The 24,195-nt window shown below is 38.9% G+C and overlaps 1 protein-coding gene across 8 annotated transcripts in view; it reads left to right on the top strand.

The window, feature by feature from the left end:
- Positions 1-24,195, top strand: part of usp6nl (USP6 N-terminal like) — a 223,595-nt gene that overhangs the window by 172,305 nt on the left and 27,095 nt on the right. For all 8 annotated transcript variants that reach the window (XM_072241354.1, XM_072241351.1, XM_072241349.1 and 5 more), the window contains one exon: positions 15,302-15,401. In XM_072241354.1, coding sequence (XP_072097455.1) covers positions 15,302-15,401 — 100 coding nt within the window. The remainder of the gene's footprint in view (positions 1-15,301; positions 15,402-24,195) is intronic.

Here is a 24,195-nt window from a genome sequence, read left to right as displayed (position 1 = left end):
TTGTTAAGTGTTTTTCTTATGGTGGACACATGAATTTACCAAGTTCTGGAGATTCTAGGTCTTTTGCTGTTGCCCTTGGGCTCTTTTTCACCTCCTTCAGCATTGCACATTGTGCACTTTTGTGCACATTGTAATCTTTGCAGGACGCACAGTCCTAGGGAAAGTAGCAACAGTACTGAATTTCCTTCATTTACAGACAATTTCTCTTACTGTGGACTGGTGAACATTCAAGTCTTTAGAAATGCTATTGTAGCCTTTTCCAGCTTCATCCATCTCTACAATTTTTCTACGGTTATTTTGATTGAGGCATGCTGCATATAAACTGATTTTTCTTGAGAAGAGCAGGCTCTGTCAGTAACCTTTGTGTGTCTTTTTTATAGGGCAGGGCACCTCTGCAACCCACACTTCCAATCTCATCTCATTGATTGTGACATCTGAATCCAAATAACTTTTGTAGAAGGCATTACCCCAAGAGGTTCACGTGCTTTTTTGAACCTAGATTGTGATTGTTTAAAATGGTGTACTTATTATTGATGAGAAGTAGCACAATTGTTTGTGTGTTATTAGATTAGGCAGGTTGTGTTTATCTATTATTGTGACTTGGATAAAGGTCAGACCACATTTTATGAGCAATTAATGCAGAAAACCAGGTAATTGCAAGGGGTTCACAAACATTTTTTTGCAACTGTATGTCACCACATACAACCCTGAGATTCTTTTTCTTGCGGGCATACTCAGCAAATCTATTCAACAGGAACTGTAAACAGGATCAATGAAACAGCAAGAGCAAAGAAGACAACAATGTTCAAATGCAAATGTAAATAAATAGTAATACCTAACGAGAGCATGAAAGAACACGATCAAGAGCCCTTAAAAGTGAGACCATCGGTTGTGGGAACACCAGAAATAGAATGAGCACAGTTATCCCCTTTTGTTCAAGAGCCTGATGGGTTGAGGGATAGTAACTGTTCTTGAACCTGGTGGTGCAGGTCCTGTGGCACTTGAATCTCCTTCCTGATGGCAACAGCAAGAAAAGAGCATGGCCTGGGTGGTGAGGATCTTTGATGATGGATGCTGCTTTTTTTTAATGACAGCGTTTCATGTAGTTGTGCTCAATGGATGGGAGGGCTTTGCCCGTGATGCACTGGGTTGAATCCATGACTTGTTGTAGGATATTCTGCTCAAAGGCATTGGTGTTCTCATGCCAGGCCATAATGCAGCCAGTCAATACACTTTCCACCACACATCTATAGAAGTTTGCCTAAGGTTTTGATGTCATGCGGAATCTCTGCAGACTCCTAAGGAAGCAGAGGCGCTGTTGTGTTTTCTTTGCAGTTACATTTATATGATGGGTCCAGTACACGTCCTCCGAGATAGTAACACCTAGGAATTTAAAGATACTGACCCTCCCCACCTCTGATTCTCCGATGAGGATTGGCTCATGGATCTGTGGATTCACTTTCCTGAAGTCTACAATAAATTACTTGGCCTTACTGACATTGAGTGAGAGGTTGCTGTTAAGACACCACTTATCCAAATTTTCAATCTGCTGATTCATCATCACCTTTAATATAGTCCACAACAGTGGTGTCATCAGCAAACTTGAATATGGTGTTGGAGCTGTACTTGGCCACACAGTCATAGGCATAAAGTTAGTAGAGCTAAGGGCTAAGCACACAGCCCAGAGCTGATAAAGATTGTGAAGGAGATCTTTTTACAAATCCAAACTGACTGGGGTCTGCAAGTGAAAAAAATTTAGGATCCAATTGCACAAAGGGGTTATTGAGGCCCATGTCTTGGAGTTTAATGATTAATTTTGAGGGGATGATGGTATTAAATGTTGAGCTGTAATTGATAAACAGCATCTTTGATGTCCAGATGTTCCAAGGTTGTGTGAAGAGCCAATAGGAAGGCATCTGCTGAGGATCTATTGTTCCAGTAGGCAAATTGGAGTGGATCCAAGTCGCCACTCAGACAGGAACTGATATCTTTCATCACCAGCCTCTCAAAGCACTTCATCACTGTGGATTTTAAGTGCAACTGGGCAATAGTCATTTAGGCAGGATACCAGGTTGCACTTGATGACTCTGTGATCTGTCTCGGAGGCCAATGTTAGGCTGTCTTGAAGGAGGGTGAACCCTCGCTAGGTGGCAGGCCACGATGGAGTACCTGGTAAGGTTCTGAAAACTTGTGCCAACCAACTGGCGAGAGTATTCAAGGACATTTTCGATCTCTCACTGCTGCAGTCTGAAGTGCCCGCCTGCTTCAAAAAGGCAACAATTATACCAGTGCCTAAGAAGAGTAGTGTGAGCTGCCTTAATGACTATTGCTCAGTAGTACTCACATCTACGGTGATGAAATGCTTTGAGAGGTTGGTCATGGCTAGACTCCGTGTCAGAGACCTGACCGCTGTGACTTTCCTCTAATCGGTCCAAAATAGTATTCCGGTGGTGAGGGGGATGGCCACAGGGTTAGTCTGCTCTTGCTGTTTAACCCCTTTCTCCTTCCTGACTGTCACCCAATTTCCTGTGTCCTGCACCTTGGGTGTAACTATCTCTATATACAGTTGAAGTCAGAAGTTTACATACACCTTAGCCAAATACATTTAAACTCAGTTTTTCACAATTCCTGACATTTAATCCTAGAAAACATTCCCTGTCTTGGGTCAGTTAGGATCACTACTTTATTTTAAGAATGTGAAATGTCAGAATAATAGTAGAGAGAATGATTTATTTCAGCTTTTATTTCTTTCATCACATTCCCAGTGGGTTAGAAGTTTACATCCACTTTGTTAGTATTTTGTAGTATTGCCTTTAAATTACTTAACTTGGGTCAAACGTTTTGGGTAGCCTTACAAGCTTTTCACAATAAGTTGCTGGAATTTTTTTCCATTCCTCCAGACAAAACTGGTGTAACTGAGTCAGATTTGAAGGCCTCCTTGCTCACACACGCTTTTTCAGTTCTGCCCACAAATTTTCTATCAGGTTGAGGTCAGGGCTTTGTGATGGCCACTCCAATACTTTGACTTTGTTGTCCTTAAGCAATTTTGTCACAACTTTGGAGGTATGCTTGGGGTCATTGTCCATTTGGAAGACCCATTTGCAACCGAGCTTTAACTTCCTGGCTGATATCTTGAGATGTTGCTTCAATATAGCCACATAATTTTCCTTCCTCATGATGCCATCTATTTTGTGAAGTGCACCAGTCCCTCCTGTAGCAAAGCACCCCCACATCATGATGCTGCCACCCCCATGCTTCACGGTTGGGATGGTGTTCTTTGGCTTGCAAGCCTCACCCTTTTTCCTCCAAACATTACGATGGTCATTGTGGCCAAACAGTTCAATTTTTGTTTCATCAGACCAGAGAACATTTCTCCAAAAAGTAAGATCTTTGTCCCCATGTGCACTTGCAAACTGTAGTTTGTTTTTTTTATGGCGGTTTTGGAGCAGTGGCTTCTTCCTTGCTGAGTAGCCTTTCAGGTTATTTTGATATAGGGCTCGTTTTACTGTGGATATAGTTACTTGTCTACCTGTTTTCTCCAGCATCTTCACAAGGTCCTTTGCTGTTGTTCTGGGATTGATCTGCACTTTTCGAGCCAAAGTACGTTCATCTCTAGGAGACAGAATGCGTCTCCTTCCTGAGAGGAATGACGGCTGTGTGGTCCCATGATGTTTATACTTGCGTACTATTGTTTGTACAGATGAACGTGGTACCTTCAGGCATTTGAAAATTGCTCCCAAGGATGAACCAGACTTGTGGAGGTCCATAATTTTTTTCCTGAGATCTTGGCTGATTTCTTTTGATTTTGTTTGTAAACTTCTGACCCACTGGAATTGTGATATAGTCAATTAAAAGTGAAATAATCTGCCTGTAAACAATTGTTGGAAAAATTACTCATGTCATGCACAAAGTAGGTGTCCTCAACGTCTTGCCAAAACTATAGTTTGCTAATATGAAACCTGTGGAGTGGTTAAACAATAAGTTTTAATGACTTCAACCTAAGTGTATGTCAACTTCTGACTTCAACTGTATGTCCTATCTTTCACCCTCTCAGTCTCCCGAATGATCCAGAGTTATAGTCTCTGATGAATGCCTCCGTGTTCATTGTTCTAGCACTGTATCCCATGATATTTTTCCATTAATTCAATCTGGCTGCAGCGTATTTTTTTTTATCACAGGCTACCTTATTCTTAAAAAGCAATGACTGTCAAATAGTTGCCGAACTTTGGCAAATGAGGAAAGGTCCAGTCAAGCATTTTTCATCCAACGTCAAGTTTGTCACATTTTCCAACAGATGCTTATGGATAGCAGTCAAGCAGAAATTTTGGTCCGTTTAATTTTAATTCACAAATGAAAATTGTAAAGTATTTTAATCACTGTACATTATTAACTAGCAAAGATAATTTATGATTTGCATTTTGTACCTCCTCTGGAACTTTTATATGCTGTAGTTTCAGAATCCAGCTTGGCAGCTTCAATTTGATTGCTTTCTACAGGCTTCTTTTCATATCGGGTTAGCTTAGACTGGGGCTCCAATCCAGTAAGAAGATACTTTCAGATTGCAGTTTCAGGTAGCAGAATTCAACTTGGTTTTGAAGATTTCACTTTGAGGAAATAGTCTTGGTTCTGAAGGTTAGTAAATTTTCATAGAAATAAATAAAATTAGTGAGAGCATAAAGAAAATAAGGAAAATGTTAAAAATTTCACTAATCAGAATGCATGAAGTTAATGAAGTGGTAATAGGCATGAGTAAATAAGTCTATTTTAAGTTAATTACAATGAAAACATGGGCAAAGCAATTGTACGTGCATCACGGGAATGGGAATAAAGTAGTCCCAAAAATGTAAAGAAAAATGCATTTTAAATTTTCCTTTACATTTTCCTTAAAATCTGTTTAAAATAGATTTTATTTTCCATCAAAGTATTCCTTTGCATTTTAACTGCCTGATTTAGAAAAACGTTTCTAATGATGGCTTCTAACTTTTTGTAGTTTGATCAGTGTTTCAAATAATGGGATTGTGTCTTGTTTAAGCAGCAGGGTTCGTGTTCAAATTAGTTTCTTGCACTTGTCTATCTGGCATTGCTGAGCTGCATTGACTTGCCCCCTCCCTAAACTTCAAGTATGCTGTTTTATAAAACGTCATTGCCTTCTGCATTGCTTAGTTTATTGATATGTTAGCACTGATGTTATGACATTTGTTTGGTTACTCTACAAAATCTATTCATCATGCAAAATTATCTACCTTTCTAAATGTTTATAAATGTGTAAGCAGTATCTTAAACTCAAAGAACAGAATCATAGAAGTACAGCACTCCTTGCGGTTTAAACCCCACTCCCTCTTCTGCAAAAGAGAATCACTGAGTGATTCATAATCTAAGCACTGCAGGAAAAATCAGAATAAGATTTATCCCAGGATTTAACTTGTAAATTCTCTTTGTTGTGAATTTACTTTACCATTGGTTAGGCTGAGTTGAATAACACTGCAGATAAATAGAGCAGTTCTGAAATTTTAAATCTTTTTTTGTTTTGGGATCTAGGGATCACTGACATTTTCCTTTTGCATTTGCTTGCATCTGTATTCAGATTTTCTGAACTTATGATTGTAAAAGAGGCAAAATGTCAGAACCTTCAAAAAATTAACCAAGGCATTTTTTTTTTATATGTGCATGCAAAAAAGAGAATGCAGAAGAACCTTGTTCACGTAGGTAGAAATAAGTTACTTGCCTTTATCTTTTGGTATTTCTAACCTATGTAAGACTGCGATGAGGAAAAGTATCTTCACTGAGGGTTGTTAGTTTCAGAACACCTTGCCTTAGAGAACTGTGTGTGTATATTTAAGCAACACACTTAAAAGTTGCTGGTGAACGCAGCAGGCCAGGCAGCATCTCTAGGAAGAGGTACTGTCGACGTTTCGGGCCGAGACCCTTCGTCAGGAGGGTCTCAGCCCGAAACGTCAACTGTACCTCTTCCTCGAGATGCTGCCTGGCCTGCTGCGTTCACCAGCAACTTTTATGTGTGTTGCTTGAAATTCCAGCATCTGCAGATTTCCTCATGTTTGTGTATATTTAAGGTTGAGATAGATAAAAATATAATAAATGAAGGAATTACAGGTAAAAGGAAAAGAGCACAAGAGTGAGCTGAAAGAATATCAAATCAAACTTACTTCTGAATGGGGGAGCTTATTCCAAGGCCTAATTGGTTTACTCTTGTTAATACTTAATGTCTTTTGTCTGCTGTTATCTCAATTAGCTACTAATTAAAATTCATGTTTGGCTCATGCTTTAGTGCAGTTCGAGGCATTGTGCTGCTGTTGAAAGAATATAGGACTATTGTTTGTATTATTGGATTAGATTTCTGAAACATGATGCAATGACACGAGTTTGAAGAATTTCTGGATTTCTTTAGAAAGGTAATTTCAAGAGCAGCAGTCATAAAACTTATCAGTTTGCCTTAAGCACTCACCTGATTAACTGAAGTTACTTTGGGAAGAAACTTTGCTGTCCTTAATTGAACTGGCAGCTGATGAATCAGCTAACCGTCCCTCTGATTATTGAGTCTCCTATCACTATCGCTCTGCCTGACTTCCCTGATGAGCCTCAGAGCTGCTCACAGTACCACTGGTCTGGCTGCTGTTGTTGTACCCTAATAGGTTATTCCCCCTCAACATTATTTAAAGGGTCATACTTGTTACTGAGTGGAATAGTCACAGGGGTACCTGGCACTGACTGCTTACTCCCATTACTTCTCCTGGTGGTCACTCATCTGCTGTCTGAAGCCTGCACTCTGGTTGTGACCACCTCAGTAAAAGTCTCATTTGTGAACTCTTCAGTCTGCCAGAGTAGATCCATCTAAATCTCCGGTTCTTTGAGCTTGTCATCTAGGAGCTGAAGTTGGGTGTACTGCCTGCAGATGTAGTAATTAGAGAGACCATTAGGTACCCTGAAATCCCACATCTCACAAGAACTACCATTCTGCCTATGCTTGCCATATCTCTTAACTTCTCAAGCTTAATTTCTAGCTTGCACCTGTTCTCATTGAAGCCTGTTGAGCCAAAACCTGCTCACTCTGGCCATTCTGCTTACTCCTTGCTCTTTTTTATTGGCCCCTACTGAATGCCTAAAAGATCATAATAATTGCAGTCAGCTGAAAAATTCTGAAAGGCCCCAAGCTGTTTTTAAACTTTGCACAGCTTACCAGCAGGCAACCTCTCACAATGATTGCAGCCCACTGAATTACTTGATCAAATTTTTAAAAGGTGGTGTGCTGAGACAAGTCATTGAATTCCTATTTACTTTAATTAGCTGAAAATTAAAGTCACCCAAGTGGTTAAGGCATTCGTCTAATGATTTGAAGGTTGCTAGTTCGAGCCTTGGCTGAGGCAGCATGTGTGTCCTTGAGCAAGGCACTTAACCACACATTGCTCTGCGACGACACCTGTGCCAAACTGCATGGGTCCTAATGCCCTTCCCTTGGACAACATCGGTGGCATGGAGAGGGGAGACTTGTAGCATGGGCAACTTTTGGTCTTCCATACAACCTTGCCCAGGCCTGCGCCCTGGAAACCTTCCAAGGCGCAAAGCCATGGTCTCATGAGACTAACGGATGCCTATATAAAAAGTCACCCGGGGACTTCCGGTAGAGCTCATGGAGTGAAGTTGTGCTCTTGACTCGCTCCATTACCTCTGAGCTTTATCCTATGATCAGCTACATTTAAGCTAACTTTTAAGGCACTGATTTTTACAATACCTTGCAGCAGATTGCTATTATATATTTGGATGCTTTTAAGGTCCGCTACGTCTAAGACCGGGAAAGACGGCAAACCTCCGGTTAGACCGAAAGTTACCGACCCCCCCCCTCCGATTGAACCAGCGGTAGCTATGCAAGCTATATCGGATCTGATTCGTGTGGAAATTTCAACTAAACTGCAGAAAATCATCGATGAAATTGATAAAATGAAAACATCTATCACGGGACATCAGACTGCTATATCTAATCTCCAAGTATCCACGCAACAGAATGAACTCAAGATGGTGAAAATTGAAGAAACAATTACTGCAATGAAGAAAAAAACTTGACTTTCTGACCTTTAAAAATTCTGACTTAGAATGCAGAATGCGACGGCAGAATATAAGGATTCTTGGTCTTCATGAAGCTGCTGAATCTAATGACCCTATAAAGTTTTTCTCTCAACTTTTAAAAGATTCATTTCCCACCTTATTTCTTGATCAACCACCACTATTGGATCGGGCTCACAGAGTCCCATTATATTCGCCTAAGTCAGATAAACCTCAGCATGTTATTTTACGATTTCATTATTTTCAAGACAAGGAGAAGCTGCTTTGTTTTGCTCAACTTAAAGGTTACATTGAATTCTCGGATCTCCGCTTTCGATTGGTGGAAGATTTTAGTAAACAGGTTCGTGATCAACATGTCCGTTACAGCTCTGTGATGTCGGAATTCTACAAGATGGATTTAAAACCAGTGTTGCTCTATCCTGCACATTTGAGGATTCGATCGTCTGATGGGTCTTCCTGTTTTTTCGACTCTTCATCGGAAGCCCAGAGTTACCTGGATCAACACTTGCCTTCAACATCTTAATCACACTATTAAATCATCTCTGTTTGATCGGAGGCAGTTAATCTGTTGGGTTTAATTTTTTTCTTTTGCTTTATATGACAGAAATGGTTTTTTTTCGGTTTAATTAATATAGTTGCTAAACTTTTTTTTAACTGCGTCATCCCTTTCTTCTTCCCTGGGAATTCTGGGTGGCCATTTCCACAGCATCATTTTACGTATATCCCTGGAGGTCTTAAACTTCATAGTTTTCAAACGTACTTTTTGTAGTTTTCTAGTCTATGCTAGTCTATGCTTATATTTCATTTTCTTGTTTAATTATATGGTCTGTTGTAGGTTAACAGTTTTCTTTATATGTACCTGTTTTTTCTTTGTATTATATCGTTTTCATTTTAATTGGTGTACTTTTTTTTACTCCTTTACTGTTTTATAACTTTAGCTGATCTTTTCATATATACACTTTTTTTAGTGAGCGTCTATCGGAAGTCATGGGGGTAGATCTAGTGCTCGCTTCTTTCTGGCTGGTCTATCTTAGATTTAGCTTTGGGGTTATGGGGTGGGGGGGCTTCACTAGTTAGTTTTTCTTTCTTCTTGGGCTACTTATATTACTGAAGTATTTGTCGCGTTCTCTTTCCCGTTATCTCTTGTTTATTCTGTTCCCTTTCCGGGTTCGTGGGTCAAACCTATTGTCAATCCTCCTTTATTTGAGGGTTGACTTTAGGGATTATGGAGTCTATTATTAATTTTGTCTCTTGGAATACTAACAGTCTTAATCATCCAATAAAAAGGAAAAAAATCTTTAAAGTATTCCGGAGACATAAAGCACATATTCTATTTTTACAAGAGACCCATGTGCGGAGGGGGCACAGATTACGTTTTTTTAAGTTCTGGAAGGATTAACACTTTCATTCGAATTCCAACGCCAAAATTCGAGGTGTTTCTATTTTTATAGATCCCTCAATCACTTTTGTGCAACACGATATTATTTCTGATCCAAATGGTAGATTTCTATTAGTTAGTAGTTTACTCTTTAATGAAAAGGTAGTTTTGGTCAACGTCTATGCTCCTAACTTGGACTGTCTGGAATTTTATAAATCATTATTTAATTTGTTCCCGAATTTGAATGAGTTTTCACTAATCTGGGGCGGAGATCTTAATACTTGTTTATCCCCATTATTGGACCGTTCGGCTCCTTTACGGACTCTACCCAATAAATCTGCAACCTTGATTAATTCATTTCTCTCAGATTCCAGGTCGACGGACATTTGGCGTTTCTTGCATCCTCAGGAAAAAGATTTCTCTTTTTTTTCACATGTTCATCATTCCTATTCAAGAATTGATTTTTTTTTATTGACTCTGGTCTTATTTCTTCAGTGGTTAAATGTGAATATGACTCTATAACCATTTTGGATCATGCTTCACTTAAGCTTTCTATTAAAATATTGGCCAATACACAAAATAATAGACAATGGCGTTTTAATTCGCTGTTGCTTCAGGACTTGGATTTTGAACTTTATGAATGAACAGATTGATCTCTTTTTTTACAATTAACTGCGCAGAGGATATATCCATGAACACCCTTTGGGATACTTTTAAAGCTTATATTCGTGGCCAGATCATCTTGTACTCTGCTGCTTTGAGGAAAAGGTTGAAGGAGGAAGAGCTGGTTCTTGTGGACAAGATTAAGGAAATTGATAAGAGATATGCTACAGCTCCCTCTGAGAAGTTGTATAAACAAAGAACTGAACTTCAAATGGAACACAGTTTATTACTTTTGTCCTCTTTTGTAAATCAATTAATGAAAACAAGAAGCGAATTTTATATACATAGTGACAAAGTTGGTAAACTCTTGGCTAATCAGTTGAAGACTAACTCTACTAAATTTCAAATTAATCAGATTTATAATCAAAAAGATCAACTGACATTTGATCAAACTGAGATTAATCAATCCTTTTTTTACTTTTATTCCTCCTTATATCAATCAGAGTCTCCCCGAGACTCTAAACGTATGTATGACTTTTTAGATAACCTAGATTTCCCTAAGATTTCACACGCTATATCTTCTATGTTAGACACTTTACCACTGATGAGATTAAGAATGTTTTTTTTCTATGAACCCGGGAAAAGCTCCTGGTCCTGATGGGTTTACCGTGGAATTTTATAAATTTTTTGCATCCTCATTAATCCCTTGGCTATTCAGGGTTCTGGAGGCCTCATTAAAACTTGGTAAACTACCCGAATCCTTTTATAGAGCATCGATCTCTTTAATATTAAAGAAGGATAAAGACCCTGCTCAATGTGCATCTTATAGACCAATATCTTTGTTAAATGTTGACTCTAAAATTTTTTCTAAATTATTAGCAAACAGATTAGAAAAAGCACTTCCTTATATTATCTCGGAAGACCAAACGGGTTTTATTAAAAATCGTTACTCTTTTTATAATATTGGTACACTTTTAAATATTGTCTATACCCCGTCACAAAATGATTCTGAATGCGTCATTTCCCTAGACGCTGAAAAAGCCTTTGACAGGGTCGAATGTCCTTACTTATTCAAGGTGCTTGAAATGTTTAACTTCAGCCCGAAATTTATATCCTGGATCAAATTGTTATATCATTTTCTTATGGCCTCAGTTCATACTAACTCTTTAAATTCACCTTTTTTTCCTCTTTTTCGAGGTACCAGACAAGGTTGTCCTCTTAGTCCTTTATTATTTGACATTGCATTAGAACCTCTTGCAATTGCTATTCAAGAATCTCCTAATATTATTGGTTTAACTCGTGGTTTAAAGTCTCATGAAGTATCACTTTATGCTGATGACTTACTTCTACATATTTCTAATCCTCAAAAATCTATTTCTGCAGCTTTAGATTTATTAGCACAATTTAGTCTTTTTTCAGGTCATAAGTTAAATCCCAGTAAGAGTGAACTTTTCCAGATTAATAAGCAAGTTCCCTTATATCGGAACCTCCCGTTTAAATTGGTTAATAATCATTTTTCATATTTTGGGATTAAAATTACCTGTAAACATAAGGATTTACTTAAGACTAATTTCCTACCCTTGATCACATTACACAACTTTCATTTAACTGGTCTCCAATTTATTTAACTTTGATTGGTCGTATTAATACTGTTAAGATGTTTATTCTGCCAAAATTTTTATATATATTTCCGGCATTACCGATTTTTTTTTGTTCCAAAATCCTTTTTTGACAAAGTTGACTCTAAAATTTCTTCATTTATTTGGCAAAATAAAAACCTGAGATTGGGTGGAATACATCTACAGAAAGCTAAGAGAGATGGAGGTTTTTGCATTACCTAATTTTAGATTCTATTATTGGGCAATTAATATTCGACACATGAAATTTTGGTTACTTGACCAAGATAGACTATCCTTTTCTAAATGGGTAGTATTGGAATTACAATCTGCTCAAGGTTATGCACTTGGCTCCATTTTAGGTTCTTCTCTTCCTTTGGATTTGAAACGCCATAAACAGGTTTGTAACCCGATAGTTAAACATACCTTACGCATTTGGTTTCAATTCAGAAAATTTTTCAATCTTAATCAATTTGGGCTAGCAATTCCTATTTTAGGCAACATATTCTTTCCCCCCTCTTCTACGGACCGTGCCTTTCAAATTTGGAAGACCAATGGTATATCACGGTTTTTGGATTTATTTTTTAGATGGCTCCCTTATGCCTTTTGAACAATTATCTAACAAATATAACTTACCAAGAATACATTTTTTAAGATATCTCCAAGTTAGAAATTTCCTAAGTACCATACTTTCTTCCTTTCTGGCGTTACCCCCTACATATATTTTAGATACTATAATTAACCTTAACCCATGTCAGAATGGTGTAAAGGCTATTATTTATAATACTATCATGAAACTTAGGAAAGCTCCTTTCGATAAGATTAGGTCAGTTTGGGAAATGAATTGGGCTTCACTATTTTGGCGGATGACTGGGCGCATATTTTACAACTAGTCAATACTTCCTCTATCTGTTCCAAACATTCCCTAATTCAATTTAAAGTTGTTCATAGAGCACATATGTCTAAAGATAAACTAGCTCGTTTTTATTCTCATATTAACCCTCTTTGTGACAGATGTCATGGGGAGATAGCTTCCTTAACTCATATGTTTTGGTCCTGTCCTACTTTGGAAACTTTTTGGAAAGACATTTTTAATATTATCTCAAAGGTATTGAATACAGATATTTCTCCCCATCCTATTACTGCTATCTTTGGATTACCTAAAATTTCCAGTAATCTTTCCCCTTCAACCCGTAGAATGATTGCATTTCTTACTTTAATGGCGAAAAGATGTATTTTACAACTTTGGAAGGAGATCAATGCCCCAACTGCGTTTTTTTTGTTTTCTCAGACAATACTATGTTTAAATTTGGAAAAAATCAGAATTTGAACAGACCTGGAGATCTTTTATTCAACATTTTCATTTAATGTAACTTTTTTTTTCTCCTTGCCCATATTTACATTCCCTTCTTGCTTTTTGACTGTTTTTAATGGAGGTCGGGTTTGAGGACGTGATTGTTTTAAGTTGTTTAAGTCTACTTGATCCCTAGTTAGCCCATTGCTTTGCTTTGCTTTTTAGGTTAATTGCACAGTGGATTTTTTTCGGGGTCTTTTTTTTGGGTTTTTTTCTTCTCTTTATTGATATATATCGAAAATTAGTATACTATTATATTACCTCATTATTTTATAACTGAACTGCACTGTTTGTACTACTTTGTGTATTAATATCTCTTATAAATTTATATCGCAACAGTGTATTAGTTTCTACATGGTTTACCTTTTGTGTACTAATTCAATAAAAAGATTTAAAAAGAAAAAGTCACCCACTTACTTACACTTAATTCAATCCATAATTCTACAATATTGCTGCCCAATTTTGAGAAACACAGCAGATGACTGAAGGTTCAGTAATTTTACATATGAATTTTTTCAGTCCTCCCTGCAAATTTAAAGCATAAAATTGGATGAGAATATAGCTTTTAACTGCTATAATGGGGGAATTTAGCAGGAAGATATTTATAGAATTTGCATTAGTAATCTGCGTGCTGCTAAAGACTTGCTATTGTTACAAAACAGTTAACACTTGAATAAGAGTTTTCCTTGTTTTTAAAGTTGATTAAGATTTTATAGTGTCTCAATTATCACCAATTGTATTCCTTTGTTCACCTTTGGTTATCACATCTCAGTTGTCTATAGAAAGTAGCGAAAAATGCGAAAAAAAGACATCCAATGTTTATCCTAAGTTTAATATGGATCAATGTAATTAAGCACTGGCTGTTAAGAAAATTAACTACGAGGGGTGATTGATAAGTTCGTGGCCTAAGGTAGAAGGAGTCCATTTTAGAAAACGTAGCACACTTATTTTTCAACATAGTCCCCTCCTACATCTACACACTTAGTCCAGCGGTCATGGAGCATACGGATCCCTTCTTTGTAGAAGTGGTCCACAGCAGGGGTGATTGATAAGCTCGTGGCCTGAGTTAGAAGGAGATGAGTTATTAACTTCAAGCTTTCTGCATTATCACTCAAAGAGTTGAACTGTACGTGCATATAACGAGAGCGTCTTGGACCTCTAGGTGGTCCACAGCAGGGGTGACTGATAAGTTTGTGGCCTAAGTAGAAGGAGATGAGTTATACAGCTCTCATTATGTGCACTTGCAGTTCAACTCTTTGAGTGAAAATGCAGAAAGTTTGAAGTTAATAACTCATCTCCTTCTAACTTAGGCCATGAACTTATCAATCACCCCTGCCGTGGACCACTTCTGGAGGTCCAAGACGCCAACTTCTACAAAGAAGGGATACGTATGCTCCACAACCGCTGGACTAAGTGCGTAAATGTAGGAAAAATAAATGTGCTAGGTTTTCTAAAATTGACTCCTACCTTAGGCCACAAGCTTATCAATCACCCCACGTATTGAGTTAAGGCAGGAATTAGTTCAAGTATATAAACCACTGAATATTGAAAAATTTATTCCCATCATGTAAGTTCTAAGTAATACAGTAGAAATGAATCAGAGAATCTTGATGCCTGAAAATTGTGTTTTGCGCGATGGTGATTTTATTAAAATATGATTGTAGCGATTAAAATTTCTCAATGCAGTTTACAGAAAGAATAAATTACGGTGATCAAAATGAACTTTGTTCTTAAATTGTCTTTTATGCTTGTCTCTAACTTTGATCACGACATTAGAGTTGTTGTTTTCCACTGGTCAATAATTGTGCTGTGATGAATGTATGCAGCCAGAGTGCCGCCTTTGATTATACATGTGAAATATCTATTTTAGGCATCATTATACCAAATGTAAAATAACTTTTTGCTTTTGGGTAGATCACCACCTTTGCACTAAATAGACATGACACTTCACCGTGCCTTATCAGTTGGGCCAACTCTTTTTCTTTGGCAGGGGGTGGGGGGGAGTCGTAGGAGCTACATTGTTTGTAACTACTTTTATTATTTCTCTGTTTTAACAAATGTTCTTTATGAATTTTACTTGCAGTTACATTTACTTGATAAGTGGGATCATTGTACATTTTATCTATTATTACAGCTGAAAAGTAATGCAGATTCTTCAATATATGGGAAATAATTTTAAAAACTCTAATGGATTTATAGAATGATATTTGAAAACTTAAACCAATTCCAGATGAATTTATATACCTAATATTTTTTTTATTTGCCTTGTCACAGACTCCTTTCACTCTAACACTGAGGCTATGGGATATCTACATGTTAGAAGGAGACCGGATTCTTACAGCAATGTCATATACAATTCTTAAACTGCACAAAAGTAAGCTCACTTCATTATTGACATGTCTTTCCACTTTGCACCTTAGAGTTATCCGATTCAGTTATATAACATCAGTCATTTGAATATTATGCATTATGTTTTGAAGTTTTGTAATAGATTTTCCATTTTACAGAAGAGAAAGGTAAAGCTATGTAGTTCCCATCCCCCACAAACTGCATCACTACCATGTCACGTGCTGATTCTCAACTGTGATGTGTAATTAATGGCAAATGTGTGTCTAGTTATTTTGGTTAGTGGCTGACTTTGCTAAACCTAGCACTGTTTCACTCTAATTGGGATGCTTGCATCAAACAGTGCAATATACTTACATGTAGTCTGTACTGAACTCAAAAGGAATATGCAGAAATGGAAGTGTGGTATTCTTCAAATGCTTCTTTTTCCAGATTTCCTCTTTACCTCTGTTCTCCTTCCAATCCTTCAGATGCACCATGCTAAGGAATCATAGCCCCCTTTTTTAGCCTTAAAATGTTATTTGACTATTTAAGTAATAGTATCATCTATTTATATGTGGCAGTAATTTTAGAATGTAGCAACTGGAAACTAGATGCTTTTGCTGTGCTTTGTAAGACCTTTATTATGGTCTAATGAAGCCATTTACTTTATACTTTAGACTTTATTGTCGCCAGACAATTGATACTAGAAAGTACAATCATCACAGCGATATTTGATTCTGTGCTTCCCGCTCCCTAGATTACAAATCGATAGTAAATATTAAAAATTTAAATTGTAAATCATAAATAGAAAATAGAAAAATGGAAAGTAAGGTAGTGCAAAAAAAATCAAGAGGCAGGTCCGGATATTTGGAGGGTATGGCCCAGATCCAGGTCGGGATCCGTTCAGCAGTCTTATCACAGTTGGAAAGAAGCTGTTCCCAAATCTGGCCGTATGAGTCTTCAAGCTCATGAGCCTTCTCCCGGAGGGAAGAGGGACGGAAGGTGTGTTGGCTGGGTGGGTCGTGTCCTTGATTATCCTGGCAGCAGTGCTCCGACAGCATGCGGTGTCAAGTGAGTCCAAGGACGGAAGATTGGTTTGTGTGTTGTGCTGCGCAGTGTTCACAATCTTCTGCTGTTTCTTCCGGTCTTGAACAGGACAACTTCCATACCAGGTTGTGATGCACCCCAGAAGAATGCTTTCTATGGTGCATCTCTAAAAATTAATGAGGGTTTTAGGGGACAGGCCAGATTTCTTCAGTGCCCCATGCCCCATGTGAACATAAAACTAACAAACTCAGCAATGGTCAGGGTTTGAACCTTGATCCTTTATTAGTGTAGTATATATTTTAATTTTCCAAAGCCTTGAAGGAGCAATTGTTCTCTAGTTTATATATTTTACAGTGGCATGCCAAAAGTTTGGGCACCCCGGTCAAATTTCTGTTACTGTGAATAGCTAAGCAAGTAAAAGATGACCTGACTTCCAAAAGGCATAAAGTTAAAGATGATAGATTTCTTTAATATTTTAAATAAGATTACTTTTTTATTTCCATCTTTTACAGTTTCAAAATAACAAAAAAGGAAAAGGGCCCGAAGCAAAAGTTTGGGCACCCTGCATGGTCAGTACTTAGATACTTTGGCAAGTATCACAGCTTGTAAATGCTTTCTGTAGCCAGATAAAAGTCTTTCAATTCTTGTTTGGGGGATTTTAGCCCATTCTTCCTTGCAAAAGGCATCTAGTTCTGTGAGATTCTTGGGCCATCTTGCATGCACTGCTCTTTTGAGGTCTGTGCACAGATTTTCTATGATGTTTAGGTCGGGGGGCTGTGAGGGCCATGGCAAAACCTTCAGCTTGCACCTTTTGAGGTAGTCCATTGTGGATTTTGAGGTGTGTTTAGGATCATTGTCCTGTTGTAGAAGCCATCCTCTTTTCATCTTCAGCTTTTTTTTTACAGACGGTGTGACGTTTGCTTCCAGAATTTGCTGGTATTTCTATTTTAAATTTCATCAGGCCACAGGACTTATTTCCAAAATGCATCAGGCTTTTTAAGATGTTCCTTTGGAAACTTCTGACGCTGAATTTTGTGGTGAGGACGCAGGAAAAGTTTCATTCCGATGACTCTTCCATGAAGGCCATATTTATGCAGATGTCACTGCACAGTAGAACAGTGCACCACCACTCCAGAGTCTGCTAAATCTTCCTGAAGGTCTTTTGAAGTCAAATGGGGGTTTTGATTTGCCTTTCTAGCAATCCTACAAGCACTTCTCTCGGAAAGTTTTCTTGGTCTTCCAGATCTCAACTTGACCTGCACTGTTCCTATTAACAGCCATTTCTTAATTACATTATGAACTGAGGAAATGGCTACCTGAAAACGCTTTGCTATCTTCTTATAGCCTTCTCCTGCTTTGTGAGCATCATTTATTTTAATTTTCAGAGTGCTAGGCAGCTGCTTAGAGGAGCCCATGGCTGCTGAGTGTTGAGACAAGGTTTGAGGAGTCAGGGTATTAATAAAGCTTTGAAATTTGCATCACCTGGCCTTTCCTAACGATGATTGTGAACAAGCCATAGCCCTAACAAGCTAATTAAGGTCTGAGACCTTGGTAAAAGTTATCTGAGAGCTCAAATCTCTTGGGGTGCCCAAACTTTTGCATGGTGCTCCTTTCGTTTTTTTTCCACTCTAAAATTGTACAAAACAAAAATAATACACTAATCTTGCTTAACATATTGAAAAAAATGTTTCATCTTTAACTTTATGACTGTTGGAGATCTGTTCATCTTCTACTCACTTAACTATTCACAGTAACAGAAATTTTGACCAGGGTGCCCAAACTTTTGCATGCCACTGTACATCTTAATTGGCCTAGACCAATAAGCTGCTAACTAAGGTTTCTGACAGTTTGACGACTCAGTGGGAGGTTAAGTGAAATGTTCAGAATTCTTTGTAATTTTTGGCCCATATGCTACCCATTTGACAGAAGTTTTCAGTAAACTGCAATTAACTCTTTGTAAAATATCCTCTCTAACAAGCTAGAAAAACTCAATTTTGTTGTTAAATTAGAGGTCTTTGATAAAATCTTTGGAAGGTATATTTGGAATAATGAATTAGTCTGGGCTGTAACATTGTTAAATGCATTAAGAACAGCTACAGTCTGTATGGTTGAAATAAAAACAGAAAATAGCTCGTTGAACAACAATTGTGAAAAAGAAAAATATCTACGTTCAACAATCTTTTATGGTAACCCATAAATGAACAGGAAAAGAACTGCAGATGCTGAAAATCTGAAATAAAAGTAAAAAGCTGGAAGCTTTCAGCAGGTCAGGCAGGATCTGTGGAAAGAGCAATGGTCTGAGACCCTTGGTTGGAACTGGAAAATAATAAAAATAAGTTAGTTTTAGGTAGCAAATGAGGTGGGGAAGATGAGCATTGGTGGAATAAAGAGAGCATATCTGATGGGGTGAGACGGTAATGTGACAGTTAGGGAGCTATTATGCTCAGACAAGCTGCTTGCACTTTAACTGTCATATTTAACATTTGAATGAGCATAAAATGTACAAGTTCATCAAGTAGCTTAAATATTATAAACTGTTGAATTCTTTGTAAATAATTTGATTTTTCAAATCATTGAGGGAATTGGCTCCACATCTCAAATTAATTTTCAGGCCAATTAGGTTGTTAAATAGAAATTATGGATTAGTTTGTCTGTTTTCTCTTATTCCGAATTTTAAGTTTTAAAAAAAAAAATATCAATATGTTCACAGTTCATCAGTTCCTGCTGATAACTTAGAAGACTGAAAGCACATCATCAATGAGCGCAGAGAATGAGTAAATTCTTTAACAGTGCACATTTTGTAGATTTCTTCCATGAGCATAACTTTGCTTCTCTTACTATTCTGTGATTCTTTTGACATATATCCTAAAGTAGACTTCTTTGTCCCAATTTTTAGCTTTCCGCGTTTCTCTTTGTGACCTGGTGACTTTCATTTAATAATCTGGATTTTAATGAGTCCTGATGCAGGATTTCAACCCAAACATTGACAATTCCTTTCCTCCCACAGATGCCGCTTGACCTTCCGAATTCTTCCAGTGGCTTGATTGGTGCTTCATTTAATAATCATTCTGTTAAGTGCCTTGAGACATTTCATTGGATTAGGACCGCTATATAAATGCAAATTATTGTTGTTTTTCAAAAGAATTTTGCTAATGCAAGGACAAACCTTAACAGCTGCTAGGCAAGGAATGTTCCACTGTTCAAAATGATTGCATAAGTACAGAGCCAAGTAATGTAATGTGTCAGCTTTTATAAGAAACTGACATTGAGACCAGAAATTAATCAACAGTAAGAACTAACCTCCTCCTCAAATAAGTTCAATAGCTGAGGAACAAAACTATGTAAATTATTAAGCTAGTGCCTCCAGCCTTGTATTACTTTAGTTCAATACACAACAATGGATTTGCACTCAGTGGACATTTTATAAAGTACAGGAGGTACCTAATAAAGTACCACTAAGTGTAATTCTGTATTCTACATTGTGGAATTCATAGTCCTGTTGGAGGATTCAGTAGTTGAAGCATGTGAGTGCAAGAGGCTACGTTATGCAGAAGAAATAGTGGAAGAAAGCCTCAGATAATGAGAGGAAGGGCCTCAACTGACTTCAAGTGGACATCAAGAGCTGGTTGACTAAGTTGCAAAGAGCTGAGAATCTAAGGAAGCTGCACAGAAAGAAAGAACAAACAAGAACATAGTTCTACAAAGACTTTTAAGTTCATCAAAGGTCTCTTCACACTGGGGAAAAAAGAGGAACTTTAAAAACATCGAAACAGGAACTGGAAGAGCACTTTGAAAAGATTCACACCAACTTGAAAGGCCAGGAACACATGATCATTCCATCCAAAGTTCCGTCAATTCAGCCGCCACCTGGATTCTGACTCTCCAAAATGGAGAGAAGTAGAAAAGGCAGTACGATGGCAAGAGCAGCATCTGCTCCCAGGCCTAATGGAGTAGCACATGGGCTTTATAAGAATGCACCAGACATCTTGTAGTTTCTGTGGAGGCTCGTGAGGGTAGTGTAGCAGGGGTGAATAATACCCAAAACATGATGAACGGCTGGCAGCATCCTGATTTCAAAAGAAAAGGGTGCAGAGAATATCAGTCAGTTTTGACCAGTCTACCTTCTGAACGTTGAGGGGAAAATCTCTTCACTGTAATAGCACAGAGGCTGGCCAGCTGTCTGGAGAGAAACAAGTACATTGATACATCTGTACAGAAAGCAAGAATTCCAGGTTTCTCCGGGTGTTAGGAACATACAAGTATGATATGGCACTAGATCCAAGCAGCTTGGAAGGACAAAAGAAATCTCTATGTGATCTTTCTGGACTTCACCAATGCATTCGGCTCAATTCCCCATGCACTCCTTTGGGAAGCATTTGACTTCTTCCAGATACCAGAGCCCATCACAACGCTGGAAAAGTTGTATTTTCAAGACCTGCATTTGTGCTTCACAACAGCAGACTTTACCACAACATGGCAGGGACTGGAAGTAGGCATTATGGCAGGTTGCATTCTATCATCCCTGGCCTTCACAATGGCCATGGAGGTCATTATCAAGGCTTCGAGATGGGTGGTAGGCAGTGAAAGAACAAGTGCTGGACTTTGTCTTCCCCCTATTAGGGTGTACATGGATGATATAACAACACTGACCACTACTGCAGCATGCACCAAGCAACTACTTGGAAAGCTGCAGGAAAACATTAAGTGGGCCAGAATGAAAATCAAACCCAGTAAGTCACAAAGCACCTCCATAGTCAAGGGAATGCTGAAAGACATAATGTTCTTCATTGGTGATAGCCCAATTTCAGCAGTGTCTGAAGAGCCTGTCAAAAGCCTGGGTAGATGGTACAATGCCCCCTTCATGGACGAAGAGTGGGTGCAGCAACTAAAGTACCACATCACCAATGGCCTGGATAATATCAACAAGACCATACTGCCTGGGAAACTGAAGCTCTGGTGCTTACAATTTGGACTCCTACCCCAGGTGATGTGGCCACTCACTGTTTATGAGGTCCCACCAACAACCGTGAAGAAGCTTGAGTAAACCATCACATTGTTTGTAAACAAGTGGCTCGGTGTCCCAGGGTGTATCAGTAACATAAGTCTCTATGGTAAAGGAGTCCTTGAACTACCTTTCACTGGCCTTACAAAGGAATTCATGTGTTCTAAGGTGCAACTATGGATGATACTCAAAGACACTCATGACTAAACCATCAGTAACACTGCGTGGACCTCATCAACTAGGCAGAAATGGATCCCAGCTGGTGTGGTGCAGCAAGCAACAACAGCCCTTGGGCGTAGAAACATTGTGGAGCAAGTCCAACAGGGCAGGGCCGGCTTTGGTCTGGCAGCAAGTGGACTCACCTGGCTCAAGGCCACAATTCCAGAGTGAAGGAAGATAGTTGTCAAGGAAGTGTAGCTACAAGAAGAGTCAGGCAGAACTGCAAAGGCTGACTCCCTGGCTAAGCAAGGGCCATGGATATGGTAGGAAAGCACAGAGAAAAGGAAAATCAGCTGGAAGGACATGGGAGATGGAAGCAAACAGACTTGGCTTTCTCATCAGAGCTAAATATAATATGCTTCCCTCACAAAAAATACCTCCACCAGTGGTTTGGTGAGGACCCAGCTCAGGATATGCTTCAGGGTTACCGATTCAGGCAACCCTAAAACATATCGTGGTAAACTGCAAAATCAGCCTCACACAAGGCAGATATCTGTGGTGTCACAATCAGGTCTTGAAGAGCCTGGCAGTGGCAAATGAGACCAAGAGGACCAACTCCTTACCCGCTAGAATGAAATACTCTGATACTAGCATCATTCTTCCGGAAGGGAGGGAAAAGACCAACTAATCTCCCTCCTAAGCCAGAAACAGGACAGATGAACATGGCTCGTAACTAAATGCTGATGGGTGTCAATAAAAAAAAACAGCTTTCCACTGGAAATTGCTACCACCAATATCAGGCCAGAATTGGTTCTCTGGTCCATCCCATTACAGATCATCTACATTGTGGAACTCAGTCCCATGGGAGGATTCGGTGGCTGAAGTATATGAGCACAAAAAGCTATGCTATGCAGACCTAGCAGCCGTAGCTCAGCAACAGGGCTAGAAAACCAAAGTTTGTCCTGTGGAAATGGGTTTCAGGGGATTTGTAGCCACATCCACCTTGGGAGCTAGGGATCCATGGTCAGACTCTATGGCAAACCATCAGAGCCACTTCAGAGGCAGCAGAAAGAAGCAGTCAGTGGCTTTGGATCAAGTGAAAAGACCTCTCCTGGGCTCCAAGATAGCATCAAGAGAGTCGGAGGACACAATGGGGGGTGACTCTGGGACGCCAGAAGCCATAGTTGAGCCCTCTGGAGATGTAGTGGACTAATCGAAGGAAAGAGGGTGCCCACTTAACCCTTGCGTGTCAACCCTGTGCCACTCCCAGCATCAAGGCAGTCTCGAGCAAATGCTCATGACCCATTGGCACAAGGAATATTAATATCTTATCCTGTGTTTTTTGATTTCTTTAGTATGTTCATTGTTCATGCCCAGTCACTTCAAGGTTTGATATGTTGTGCTTCTGCATACCACTGTTGTAACACAGAGTGGTCACCTTGGCCACACTGTTCTGATATTGTGTTAACAAGGCATTTTCACCCATTGAACTGCCACTTACTAGATTTTTTTTTGTCTTTGGCACCATTCTCTGTGAACTGTAGTATGAAAATACTGGGTGTTTTTTAATAGACCACCATCAGACCACTCTGTTTTATGTAACAGGGACATCGAGGAGCAGATAGGGAGACAAATTCTGGAAAGGTGTAATAACAGGGTTGTCATGGTGGGAGATTTTAATTTCCCAAATATTGATTGGCAAGTCCCTAGAGCGAGGGGTATAGATGGGGTGGAGTTTGTTAGGTACGTTCAAGAAGGTTTCTTGACACAATATGTAAATAAGCCTGCAAGAGGAGAGGCTGTACTTGATCTGGTTATTGAGCAATGAACCTGGTCGGGTGTCAGACCTCTCAGTGGGAGAGCATTTTGGAGATAGTGATCACAACTCTATCTCCTTTACCATAGCACTGGAGAGGGATAGGAACAGACAAGTTAGGAAAGTGTTCAATTGGAGTAAAGGGAAATATGAGACTATCAGGCAAGAACTTGGGAGCATAAATTGGAAACAGATGTTCTCAGGGAAATGTACAGAAGAAATGTGGCAAATGATCAAGGGATATTTGCGTGGAGTTCTGCATAGGTACGTTCCAATGAGACGGAAAGGATGGTAGGGTACAGGAACTGTGGTTTACAAAGGCTGTTGTAAATCTAATCAAGAAGAAAAGAAGAGCTTAGGAAAGGTTCAAGAAGCTAGGTAATGGTGGAAATCTAGAAGGAATCTAGAAATCTAAGGCTAGCAGGAAGGAACTTAAGAATGAAATTAGGAGAGACAGAAGGGGCTATGAGAAAGCCTTGAAGGACAGGATTAAGGAAAACCCCAAGGCATTCTACAAGTATGTGAAGAGCAAGAGAATAAGACGTGAGAGAATAGATAGGACCAGTCAAGTGTGACAGTGGGAAAGTATGTATGGACCGGAGGCAATAGCAGAGGTACTTAATGAGTACTTTGCTTCAGTATTCACTACAGAAAAGGATCTTGGCGATTGTAGGGATGACTTACAGCAGACTGAAAAGCTTGAGCATGTAGATATTAAGAAAGAAGATGTGCAGGAGCTTTAGGAAAGCATCATCGGATAAGTCACCGGGACCGGAGGAGATGTACCCCAGGCTACTGTGGGAGGCGAGGGAGGAG

This window comes from Mobula birostris, chromosome 23 (genome assembly GCF_030028105.1).
Source record: "Mobula birostris isolate sMobBir1 chromosome 23, sMobBir1.hap1, whole genome shotgun sequence".
NCBI lineage: Eukaryota > Metazoa > Chordata > Chondrichthyes > Myliobatiformes > Myliobatidae > Mobula > Mobula birostris.
Note: the sequence above shows the minus strand (reverse complement) of the source record. Positions and strands in the feature narration are given on the sequence as shown.